Genomic DNA, 13,384 nt, shown 5'->3' on the forward strand with positions numbered 1-13,384 from the left:
GAAAGCGCGCGTGAGCGTGTGTGCAGTTCTGTGTGCCTGCATGTTATTCACATTATTATTATTCACATTCACTGGCTGTGAAGAAGGTACTGAGTGTCGTCGTAGTGTTTGGTTTTGTGCTTCTTTTCGTACTAGCACTGACCTGAGGTTCAAGCCTTATACTTTGTCATATGACGGTGTCATGGTGTTGATTTCGTCGACTAAAACTATGACTACAAATGTTTGTCGACTACCTTTTTTTCACTGACAAAAACGAAAATAAAAACGTAACTACGATGACTAAAACTAAGACTAAATATATTGGCAATTTCGTCAACAAATAAAAACTAGACTAAACTGTTAGGGAGTGACTAGTGGAGAAGAGATCCAGTAGAACTAAAAGACAAGTCATTTGGTTTGGTTGCGCTCGGGTGTTGCGCTCTGAAAATAGCAGATCTACAAGCTCACAACGTGTCGTGTCGCGCTGCGACACGTTGTGAGCTTGTAGATGCAACCAAGAGTAAAATCTACGACGCCATCAAGGCACCGCCAAAATACATTATAGTCGACTAAATCAACTGTAGATCTAGTCGACTATAACCTTATGATATTTAGTCAACTAGACAAAAACTGAAACATTTCAGGTGACTAAAATATGACTAAAACTAAATGGAATTTTATTCAAAAGGCTATGACTAAAACTAAATCAAAATTTGCTGTCAAAATCAACACTGCGGTGTCACTGGCAGAAAATAGCCGATCTACAAGCTCACGATGCTTCGCATCACGATGCGTTGTGAGGATGTAGATTGGCTTTTTTTTTGGTCTAACAACACTGTCGTACAATGAAGTATAAATCAGGCTTTAGGCAAATAGAGCACAAAATATGTACAGTATATATGGCTAGTATGGTCCAGTATCAGCCTCTAAATTGTTTATGTCCTTGTGATACATCTGTAACTGATGGCATGAATAAGTCATATGTTTCAGAGCGTGTGTGATTCTGTGTGTTGGATCCAGAATTTACGCGCTCTAGTGTCTGTCACTCACACAGCGAATTACAGACGAATGTATACAGAATTATTTCTGGTGGCATTCAGGAGAACGTGGACACTTCAAGGCGAATATTATGTGGCGTTCTGTTTCAGCCTTTCAGCCTGCGGTATTCCTATTACACCATGGAACACAAAATATGGAGACAGCAGCTTATCTGTATAAACTATATGAAGCAACGCTGTGACAAGGCTGCCACCTGCTGTTTGGTTCTTGTGACTGAACACCCCTGGTCAAGGTGGCAGCAGAGCCTTAGCTCAGTGCAGAAATTGAGCTTTGATTGAGCAGAGCTCAACTCAAAACCATTATACACCACATGTGCCCTATACCTAGAATCCTTTTTGTCTGCTTTAGTCTGTGTTTGCATGTGTGTTCTTCTGGCCAGTACCTTGGTTCCTGCCCTTTATCACGAATCGAATACGGCTCCATTCTGTGAGGTGGATATAGGGATGATCTAATTACATCGAGATTAAGCATTTACGCCCCTTTGTCTTTATCTGAAATGTTGTTGTTTGGGGATCAATGAAGACAAATACAGCAGTCGTGGCTAGTCCGTGCATAATTTTTAAACGTAATATAACCTTTTGTCCGGCCTCGCTGCGGGCCACTCGAGCATTCATCTCAACCTCCCGTTTCCCAGTGAAGTATTCTCTTCAGCCTTGTGGCTGTGGCTCCATCCCACAATGCCAATCATGATTAACCCTTTAAGACCGGAAACGCATCTGTGTCATTTTAGATTTGAACCACTATAATCATTATACTTGTACTTCGGCTATTCAAAAATAGCAGATATACAAGCTCGTAGCGCGGCACCGAGTGCCGCGCTATGAGCTTTTAGATCTATTTTTTTTTTTTTAATCTTGAAAATTTCTGCTAATCTTTGAATAGGTATTTTTTAAAGCAATTGTTTTTTACTCAAATCTTTGCTTCTGGGGGTCCCTGGAACAAAAATATTTTGAGATGGGGGTCTGCAGACAAATACATATCATTTTGGGTGGTCCTTGACATGAAAAAGTTTTGAGAACAACTGATATTATAGCAACATGTTTCAGAAAACAGTTTTAAACTGATTTAGAAGACATTTGTAGAATCCCCAGAAGCAATAACATTTGAGTTAGAAATGTTCGCTTTAAAAATATTCATATTCAAAGATTTGCGCACATTTTCACAATTTTTCAAAGAAATAGCAGATCTACAAGCTCGTAGCGCGGCACTCGGTGCCGCGCTATGAGCTTGTAGATCTGCTATTTTTGAATAGCCCAAAGAAATCTTAAAATGACACACAGATTGCGTTCCCGGTCTTAATGGGTTAATAAAAACGATTGCCATCTACTCTGTGTCACCAACAGTCTATTTGATGGACAGAGGCACTCGAGACAAACACGAGGGCTCTGGTGGAACTGGTCTTTTTCCCATTAAATGGAGGCTGGCATTTTTATTGTTCTGAGTGCAGGGCAAAATTGCATAGATATGAAAAAATGGTTTCTCTCCGCAGCTTGTTAAAAAAGCAATTATAGAAGCTGCACAATAGCCATTGTGGAGCATGTTCGCTTATTGGTGTCATGGCTTTCATTTACTCAATTTGTCCCAAATGTCATTTGTGTGTGTGTGTGTGTGTGTGTGTGTGTGTGTGTGTGTGTGTGTGTGTGTGTGTGTGTGTGTGTGTGTGTGTGTGTGTGTGTGTGTGTGTGTGTGTGTGTGTGTGTGTGTGTGTGTGTGTGTGTGTGTGTGTGTGTGTGTGTGTGTGTGTGTGTGTGTGTGTGTGTGTGTGTGAGAGAGAGGAAGAGAGTGCCAGAAAGCATTGAAAGAAAGTGTGGAAAATGTTGGAAGGCTGGATTGCAGATGCAGTTGGGCGTGTAAAAGTTGTTCTGTGTTATTGTTGAACTTCTGTTTCACCTTAACATTGAAGGATCACATTTCAGCTCTGCTGTCTGAGATGATGCAAGATGACACTCCGTTTATTCACATAAGCCATACAGTATTTTAATCCACGCTGAGGTTGTAGATCAGCTATTTGCACAATTTTTTGACATTTTAGTATTTTAGAATGTTTCGAAAAAAGTTTTAGAAAAACATTTTCACCTACAATGACATGCCCAGAATAGCGATGCCAGCCCAGAAAGTTGTTAAGCCCCCCCAAAAAGCACAATGTCTAAAAAAAACGTATACCCAACGTTATAATGGTGATGCCAACGCTTCCAAAAATGATGGCTTGCATAGAAGTACCCAGACAAACAGGTCTTAACTCATTAAGACCTGAAGCCGATTCTACAAATGTCTTCTAAATCCCAACAGTATTCTGAAAAACGTATGTTTCTATATCAGTGGTGCTCAAACTTTTTCATGTCAAGGACCCCCAAAATTATATGTATTTGGCCGCCGACCCCCATCTCAAAATATTTAGTTCCAGGGACCCGTTTTAGCTCAAATCCAAAAATGACACAGATACAGCTTTCTAAACTAAAGCACTTTGCTAAAAACACAGCCACTAACTGTGATACTGTATCTTGTCCTGCAAGTCCTGTTGTTGAAATGGGTCTGTTGTATTCTGTTTCTGTTTGAAATTAAATCTTGTATCTTGTAAATCTGTACAGTGTTTTTTTCCCTCTTTTTTTTTTGACTGACAAGAGTCTTCTTCTCCTTCTTCCCGTTTCAGATGAACAGGAAACAGGCGAGGACGAGGAGGAGGAGGTACAGAATGGTAATGTACCACCACCACCATGGACCACTGGCAGATGTTATGAGCCCTCTAGCTGTATGCCGTCCTCCTTGATGTCAATTGTCACTGGAAATGGAATTTCACACCGCTCCATTTCAGTCTGTCAGCTAGCGTGCCGCCACTCTTACAAAACCAAAAAAAAAAATAGCTTCTCTTATCGCACGAGCACAGAACTGAGAAATCCCTCAATTATGTATAGCTTTGGAAAGTCACTTTTTGTCTCCGTCTTTTTCTTTACTTTCACTTTTTTTGGGACTTTAATTTATGCATGTCTTTTGTGGTTCCATTGCTCTCATGACACAGTACGGAAGACAAAGCCCGTGACAAAGAGAGACAATGAAAAAAAAGGCTGTCGGGAGATGATATCGGGAGCCGAGTCGCTTCATCTCTCCAGTCACTACTGGTGAACTGGGCTGTTTCTCTCACTTGGCTTAAAGCGCCTCTCTTTTCCCCTCTTTTTTTTTTAGAAGCTGCTGAAAGTGGCGACGTGGAGATGGAGAGTCAGAACCCAGGTACAGTGCATTCAGTCCATTTCAGTCAGACGCTTCTGTAGGGGCTCAGCGGGGAGGTGGAGGAGACATCGTGTCCTGTTGTCAGAGTCTGTAGATCATCACCACTCGTTCACACACCTCGCACTGAGAGGGACGGCGTGTACTACATCTATCAGACTCTTCTCTGGGGGGAGTGGGGAACTGCATTCCCTTGGTTTAACCACTTGAGCCCTTTATTCTTTGTCGCACAAAGATTAGACAAAAATATTACACCTACGACAAGCTTACAACACGTCGCCTTGTGAGCTTGTATGCCTGCTATTTTCACTATAATGTCTGTACATGCCCTTGATCACAGCCCTAATTTGAGTTGTCATATTGCGGAGGACACACACACACACACACACACACACACACACACACACACACACACACACACACACACACACACACACACACACACACACACACACACACGGTAACTGACACACAGGTATCACAAAGCAAAGGGCAACCACCGGTTATGACAAAGCAAAGATCTTTGTAATAAACACACAGTGAGTGTACTAAGCGGACAGATAATAACCATGACAAATAAATGAGAAAAATCCTTCATAAAACTCCATTTCCTCCCAGCTGATTGATTGATGTATTTATTGATTGATTGATTGATTGATTGATTGATAACACATAACTGCTGTGTTATGTTTTGTTGTGGTGTTATCTCCACCAGGCGAATTTCTTGCATTTACCCGTGTGTGTGTGTGTGTGTCTGTCTGTCTGTCTGTCTGTCTGTCTGTCTGTCTGTCTGTCTGTCTCAAAAGTACTAGGCTGATCAGCATCACATTTCTTGTGCACGCTGCCAGCAGGACAAGGACCTCAATTCCCGATAAAATTTCAAATCGATCACTGACAATTATGTCATTTTTGTTCATTATAATAATCACATAATATGCATCCTGCGAGGCTATAGACCAGAGCAAGAATGAGTGCCTGTCCATCTAGAATATGGGATCTATACTACTAAATAGCTCATTACAGTGCTCTTGTCCTGGTTCGTGGGATGTATCGGTACTAGCCAAACGCAGACATGCAAAAAAAGGTCCACGTTAGATGAACACCAAAATAATTCATCCAACAACGTGCCAACATACCCCAAAACCCCCAAATCACGAGTCTTCATGTCCACGCGCATTCAACTATGTCCAAGCTGTCTTAAATCAGTCTTTAGCCACTTTGACAGAGTTTAGAGTGCTCACCAATGCATGCACCAGAAAACTAATATAGCCAGTGCCGACGTCTTGTAATCACATGTACCGTTGCTGAACAAGCATGCTGGGTTTGAACATAACATGTCTTGGATGATTTGATTCGGGACGTCCCTACTGAATTTTACATTTGTCTTGCGTTTGTATGGCTTGACAGACTAATATTTCTCTGTTCTCTCTTTCCCTCCATCACCGAATGACACACTCACACACACACACACACACACACACACACACACACACACACACACACACACACACACACACACACACACACACACACACACACACAGAGAGAGAACTGAGGTCTCATTCCTGAAACTATGCTGCCATGGTCTGTCACCTTCAGATAGAGCTGTATGTGTACATCTCAGCCTACATGCTATTACTTTTCGGTTTCATGTAAAATTGACTGTCAACTTGTTGAGCTGTAACGTCAATGACATTAACAATTACAGTGAATGACATAAATCTGTTCAGAATTATATGCAGAATCTACTGACATTGGAGCTGGGAGGGATGCAAATACATATTGCAAAGTATTAGACTATAACACTGTGACATCATGTTTGTCCTAGTGATGACAACATGCCTTTTTCATTTGAGCTAAAAAGCATTATTTTACACTTTGGCTATTCAAAAATAGCAGATATACAAGCTCATAGCGCGGCACTGAGTGCCGCGCTACGAGCTTGTAGATCTGCTATTTTTGAAAAATCAAGAAAATGTGTGCAAATCTTTGAATATATATTATTTAAAGCGAACATTTGTAACTCAAATCTATGCTTCTGGGGGGTCCATGGAACAACATATTTTGAGATGGGGGGGGTCCGCGGCCAAATATATATACATTTTGGGGTCCTTGACATGAAAAGGTTTGAGGACCACTGACATGGGATTTAGAAGACACTTTGTAGAATCGGCCTCAGACCTCAATGGGTTAACAATTACAGTGAATGACAGAAATCTGTTCAGAAGTATTATGCAGAATCTACTGACATTGGAGCTGGGAGGGATGCAAATACATATTGCAATGTATTAGACTATAACACTGTAACATCATGTTTGTCCTAGTGATGACAACATGCCTTTTCATATTAACGCACAACCAGGGATTTGGGAGAGGCAGGGGCTGGAATTTCAAAAGGGCACCGAACAACTACCATACTTTTAGGCCCGAAAATCAGAATAACCCAAAAATAGCGCCTTGAAGTCATGTCCTTGAAGTCACGCATCCAACAAGCTTTGAACTGAGCAGATTGGACCTTCCGTTCCAGAGATAATGGCCAAAACGTCTTGACCGTTTTTCTTTAATAACACGGGCTAGGAAGGTCGGACGCCGACAAACTAGATACTTGAGTAAAGTTCACTTTGAGCTTCATCCAACGCATCCACTGCCATGTCCGTCGGCCTTACCGTTAGGCCGCTAAGGGAAGTTGATTTTTTTTGTTGTTGTGGGTAATAGATTTATTTTATTAAATTTTTCTAGTCTGGAGAGGGCACTTTTTTACCGACGGGTAAAAGGGCAGGGGCTCGAGCCCCCTTTCATATCTATGTGTGCACGTGCCTGTGTGTGTATGTATGTGTGTGCGTGCGCATACGTTTTAGCCAGCAACCATTAGCTTAGAGTGAGAGCCATTTCTCTATTCTCCATTTTCCCGCCGTGCTGCTGAGATATAATTAAGATTCCGCATTTGCATACCGGCAGTGTGCAGCGCTTCCGACTCCCTGTTTGTGTTTTATTCAAATGCCGTCCCATTGACAGAGATTTGACAGATACAGCCTTCAGCAGCCCTCTCTGAACATGAATTTTGTAGATATTCAAAGGGAGAGTTAAGGCAAATGGTGCCAATGGGATGTTGGCCGCGGCATGCCCTGAGATATGTAATTATGCTCTCGAGAGACAAACAGAGAGACTGTTTCAACTAGGTATACCCACAGCTTCAAAACAGCACCTGCTACCTCCATCCAACCCAAAATGAGTCCGTTCCATCGTTCTTGGCGCGCGCACGCGTGTGTGTGCGCGCGTGTGTGTGTGTGCGTGTGCGTGTGCGTGTGCGTGTGCGCGTGCACTCATACATTGTGAATTATCACAAATGAGAATGAGACCACAGATCAGTGTAAGGCTAGTCGTGTATGCAAGGTTTATTATTTTGTGTAAGAACTAGTGAGCCTTTCTTTATAGACCATTTATTTCTGTTTTTCCTAATTTTCTTCCTGCCTAGACGCACTTCAAATGGGAATAGAGCAGTCAACCCATTAGTCTGAAGCATCTCTGGGCAATTTCTGCCAGTACTAACAGTCTGGCCTTGTTTCCTACCTTTTGTTGCAAGCATAATGTTTACACTGTAACCTTGAATTCACCCTTCAAAGCTTACCTGTTTTTTTTTTTGTATTCCATTGTTGGCTTACCTCCAGATGAAGATTCAGGCCAGGATGAACCCAACGACCTAAAGGAGAAAGATATAAATGAAAACGAAGATGATGCCATTGCCGAACAAGACAAAGATGAAGACAAAGGTTTGTGCGAGAGGCCGCTCACAGTCACCGCACGCAAGTGTTTCATCATTCGATGTATAAAACCTGTGTGTAGCACACATGAGAAGGCCGTGTTTCATCATCTGATGTATGTAACGGTGTAGCCGCATGTAAGAAGGTGGAGAGAATTGATGTTGCCTCCCGTCTCATTGCGCAGCCACCGGGGGTTCACCGTGGAGCAGACACGGGTGTGATCTGTTACCACACAGATGGGATTGTGGAATCAAAGACCCCGCGCAAGTAGCTGTTGGAAATCACTTTGTTTTACCTATAATGGACCTAGATGGTTTTAGGGCTTTTATGCTAGGGCAAATGGGATGGTGTGCAGTGGTGTAAAAAGTGCTCAAATATTTTACTCATGTAAAAGTATCAATACTGCAATATAGAAATACTCCCTTACAAGTAAAAGTCCGGAATTCAAAATTTACTTGAGTAAAAGTACAAAAGTATTGGTATCAAACTGTACTTAAAGTACCAAAAGTAAAAGTACTAAAATGTTTGAAAATAGCAGATCTACAAGCTCACAGCTTGTAGATCGGCTATTTTCAAATAGCCTATGTATAAAATAGGGCTGAAGTGGTTAATGTATGTTTTATAATATAATAATTGATAATTGCAAAGTAACTAGTAGCTAAAGTTTTCAAATAATTGTAGTGGAGTAAAAGTACAATATTTGCCTCTGAGATGTAGTGGAGTAGAAGTAAAAGTTCTGAAAATTGGAAATATTACAGTAAAGTAAAAATACCTCAAAATTGTACTTAAGTACAGTACTTCAGTACATGTACTTGGTTACTTTACACCACTGATGGTGTGTGTAATTGTGGATTACAGAGAAACAGCGTTACCCCGTAATTTGGACCCGAGGGTCAAAATTTTTGACTCTCAGGGGGAAATGACAGGGTTAAGCAATTTTTGTAAAACATTTAATGTTCTGCCACTTGCTTTTTCCTTCAATTTAGCAAGCATTACCTATCTGGCAGCTAGTTAGTGTCAAATCAAAAGGAAGCTATTCCTTTTTCAAATCACAAACTTCAGTTGTGGTTATTAAAGGTTATCACCCTTTGAAAGTAGTATTTCTCCAACACTTCAAATTCTATTCAGTAACAGTCAATCAATGTCCAAAGTAATTGCGATGTGCATTTCACTGGCTAGCAATGCCACCAAGCTCTCTCTCTCTCTCTCTCTCTGTCGACTCCCAGCGGGATTTACACAGTTACCCGCTCTCCAGGGTTCAAGGTTGACTTTATCATCGCCTCAAGGAAATTCCGCTTGTCAAGTGCTATAAAACGGGGGGCCTTGCACAACATAATAATTATAGTTAAATGTTGTTTTGCCAGTTATCTGAAGCCACGTAGTTCATTCAGTTCTCATATGGGGCTATACGAGCAAAGGACTGTTTTTTTCTTTTCATTTTATCGTTTTGGTTTTGTATTTCCCTCCCGCCCGCCTCATGCGTCCATCCAGATGAGGGAAACCTCTATAGCACAGCGTGGCCGAACACCAAATCAGGAGGAACCAGGGTCAAACTATGACCGACATCATGCTGCTCCTGTCACAGGAGCCGTAAAACACAGACAGATGTGCATGCGTGCGCTGACGCGTACATACCCAGCTGATTGATCGAAGTGTGAAATTGTGTGTGATTCACACACAAGAGCGCTCTGTGTGTGTGTGTGTGTGTGTGTGTGTGTGTGTGTGTGTGTGTGTGTGTGTGTGTGTGTGTGTGTGTGTGTGTGTGTGTGTGCGTGCGCGTGTTGATTTTGACAGCACATTTTGATTTTGTTTTAGTCATAAACTGTAGCCTTTTGAATAAAATCCCATTTAGTTTTTGTCATATTTTAGTCTTATGAAATGTCTTAGTTTTAGTCTATTTTAGAGACTAAATATCGTAAGATTATAGTCGACTAAATCTACTGTTGATTTAGTCGACTAAAATGTATTTTGTCGGTGCCTTGATGGCGTCGTAATGGCTGATTTTACACTTGGCTGCATGCTGAAAATAGCAGATCTACAAGCACACAACGAGTCGCCGACGCGTTGTGAGCTTGTAGATCTGCTATTTTCAGAGCGCAACACCCGAGCGCAACCGAACATAAAATGACATGTATTTTATTTCTACTGGATCTCTTCTCCACTTGACCCCCCCCCCTAACATTTTAGTCTAGTTTTTATTTGTTGTCAAAATTGTCAATATATTTAGTCTTAGTTTTAGTCCATCGTAGCGTAGTTTTTATTTAGTTTTCGTCAGTGAAAAAAGTTAGTCGACTAACATCAACACTTGGTGTGTGTGTGTGTGTGTGTGTGCGCGTGCGCCTGTGTGAAATACCAGTGCTGCAGTAATGTAAGAAAAGTTAAACACATCAGAGTTTTTGTTGTTTGTGTCTCAAGCAGAGGCAGAGCACCAAGCTGACGAGGCAAAAGAAGAGGACACAGGACAGTGTACTCAGGAAATGGAGGGTAAGTCACGCCACTCCATCAACCCACACAAGCAGCATCACTCCTATAACAAACGATCCAAACTAAAACTATAGGGTTGGTACTTTTTTTTGCAGCAATGCCTGCAGTATAGTCTTGACAAAACAGCATGTTGTATAAGAACCCGTTAAAGCAGGGGTCTTCAACGTTTTCAGGCCAAGGACCCCCTAGCTGAGAGAGAGATGAAGCAGGGACCCCCTACTCTATATTGTATAAAATTGTGTTTCAGATTAAAGTTTTTTTTTACTTAGTTGCTATTTTTTCCCTCTACACCTATAGCCTCTTTGCCAAAAATAGCCGATCTAGATCTGCTATTTTTGGCTAATGTTCCCCTCAGAAAAGGAATATTAGGGTTCAAGTGGTTAATGTAAAAAAACTAAATCCTATCACACAAATATTTGGCGGACCCCCTATAGTAGCTTTGAGGACCCCCTAGGGGTCCCGGACCCCCTAGGGATCCCGAACCCCCTGTTGAAGACCCCTGCGTTAAAGGTATCTGTAGACCACATAGGGATGTCTTATTTACAACAATTTTGCGGCGACTCACGCTGTCGTTGATCTAATCGTATATCTCTCTCGGCGATAGGTACCGGGGCAGAGAAACTTGAACCCTAAGCCACCCTTTGTCTCTCCTGCCTCTGCAGAAAGTGCTGAGGCCTCAGTCATTCTCCTCCTGCAACGCCTCCATTTTGCTCTCAGCGCTGACTGACTGACATTCAATTAATTTAGGGCAAGAGTGAGCCTTTCAAATCGATCTATCTGAGATAGCCTCTCCATCCTCTGTCTGAATAGGCATCGGAATAACGTCTTCCTATAACGCTCAAGTCTCTCCATCATGGAGGGAAGCTTTCACTTTCCCCGGCCCTGCTGCCTGTTGATTGTGTCTTGGCCACGCCTGGCGGCGTCTGTCTCTGTCTTTGAGGGTTATCAGTGGCTGTTGTGCTGCTGAAGGAGAGTGTCATGCAGTAAACAGGCGTCTCATTCCAGATGGCAGATTGTGTTTTCTGTGAGGAGAAGGAGGGCCTGCCTGGTAACAGGTTTAACCCATTAAGAACCTGAGGCCGATTCTAACAAAATGTCTTCTAAATCCTAGCGTTTTTTTGAAAAACGTTGCTGTGTCAGTGGTGCTCAAGCCTTTTCTTGTCAAGGACCCTAAAAAATGATTTGGCCGCGGACCCGCATCTCAAAATGTGTTGTTCCAGGGACCCCCCAAGAAGCAGAGATTTGAGTTAAAAAATGTGTTTAAAGAAACATATGTATTCAAAGATTTGCACATATTTTCACGATTTTTCAAAAATAGCATATCTACAAGCTTGTGAGCTTTCATATCTGCTATTTTTTAACAGCTTAAGTATAAAAAAATAATGGCTATAGCTAAAATCTTAAAATGACATTGATGCGTTCCCGGTCTTAATGGGTTAAGGTTCTACATTCGCACCCAGAGGTGGAACGTAATCTGAGTACATTTACAAGTACTGCTCCAAAGCACAATTTTGAGGTGCTGGTAATTCCATGTTTTTTTACATCATTTGACAAATTTGGACCAACATGTAACTTCTTACAGGTTAATCTGGATCAATGTTCTAAAACTTTGAAAGGGACCACTCTTCAGAAATATTACCTTTACTTTGATACATAACCATTAGTTGCACAAAGGTGTCGCATGGTGAAAGTAGCCCCTCTACAAGCTCACAACACATTGCGATGCAAAGTACCGATTCCTTTTAACAATGTCTGCAGTGGTGGAAAAAGTACTCAAATGTTTTACTTGACTAAAAGTATCAATACTGCAATGTAGACGTACTCTGTTACAAGTAAAAGTCCAGAATTCTAAATTTATTTCAGTAAAGGTACAAAAGTATTGGCATCAAAATGTACTTAAAGTACCAAAAGTAAAAGTAGTCATTATGCAGAATGTCCCATTTCACAAGTTTAAAAAAAAAGAAAATATTTTGAAAATAGCAGATCTATAAGCTCACAAATCGCGACGCATTGTGAGATCGGCTATTGTTTAGATCGGCTATTTTCAAATGGCCGAAATGTACATATTGGGCTGAAGTGGTTAATGTATGTTTTATGTTTTGCAATAATAATCCAAATCTAGAAAGTAACTAGTAACTAAAGCTTTCAAATACTTGTAGTGGAGAAATAGTACAATATTTGCCTCTGAGATGTAGTGGAGTAGAAGTAAAAGTACTGAAAATTGGAAATACTCCAGTAAAGTAAAAAAAAATACCCCCAAATTTTACTTAAGTACAGTACTTGAGTAAATGTACTCAGTTACTTTACACCACTGAATTTATGCCTATAACATGGCCAAAATCGGGACACCGGGTTGAAAGTAAATTTTTCAGCAAATAAGTCTGTACTTAAAACAGGACTTTTACTATTAATGGAGTCTTGCAACTTTTGTTCAAGTGAAGCAGTACTTTGTCCACTGTCTGTGTTTGTTGGAACTCTGAACGTCATCCTGTCCGTGCGGCACAAGGCAACCTAACCCAGGTTAAGGCAACCTAACCCAGGTTAAGGCAACCTAACCCAGGTTAGCCACGTGCAGCCGGCTAATCTCAGTATGAGACCAAAATGGCTCCCAAGCTCTCTTATTAAAAATAATAACTGTAATCATGCAGGAGGCTGCATATAGCTGTAGAGCTTATTACTTACAAGCTACACTGAAATGGAGTTATAAAATGGCAGGTAGGAATATCAAAGATTTTATTTGTCACATGCTCATGTGTTGGCAGTGTGACGCTGGTGTGGCAGACAGACTCCACCTGGCTGTGTCCAACATATATCATACAATGTGTAACACAAATAAGGTCATATACGTTATAATACAAGTAATGCACTAAGTACTAATA

At 41.3% G+C, this 13,384-nt stretch overlaps 1 protein-coding gene across 3 annotated transcripts in view; it reads left to right on the top strand.

The window, feature by feature from the left end:
- Window positions 1-13,384, top strand: part of macrod2 (mono-ADP ribosylhydrolase 2) — a 763,167-nt gene that overhangs the window by 722,252 nt on the left and 27,531 nt on the right. For 2 of the 3 annotated variants that reach the window (XM_080448593.1, XM_080448594.1), the window contains exons 10-13: window positions 3,689-3,733; window positions 4,219-4,263; window positions 7,929-8,030; window positions 10,437-10,505. In XM_080448593.1, coding sequence (XP_080304719.1) covers window positions 3,689-3,733; window positions 4,219-4,263; window positions 7,929-8,030; window positions 10,437-10,505 — 261 coding nt within the window. The remainder of the gene's footprint in view (window positions 1-3,688; window positions 3,734-4,218; window positions 4,264-7,928; window positions 8,031-10,436; window positions 10,506-13,384) is intronic. The other variant, XM_080448595.1, reaches the window with a different exon arrangement.

This window comes from Gymnoscopelus braueri (assembly GCF_963280865.1).
Source record: "Gymnoscopelus braueri genome assembly, chromosome: 14".
In the NCBI taxonomy this organism is placed as follows: Eukaryota; Metazoa; Chordata; class Actinopteri; order Myctophiformes; family Myctophidae; genus Gymnoscopelus; species Gymnoscopelus braueri.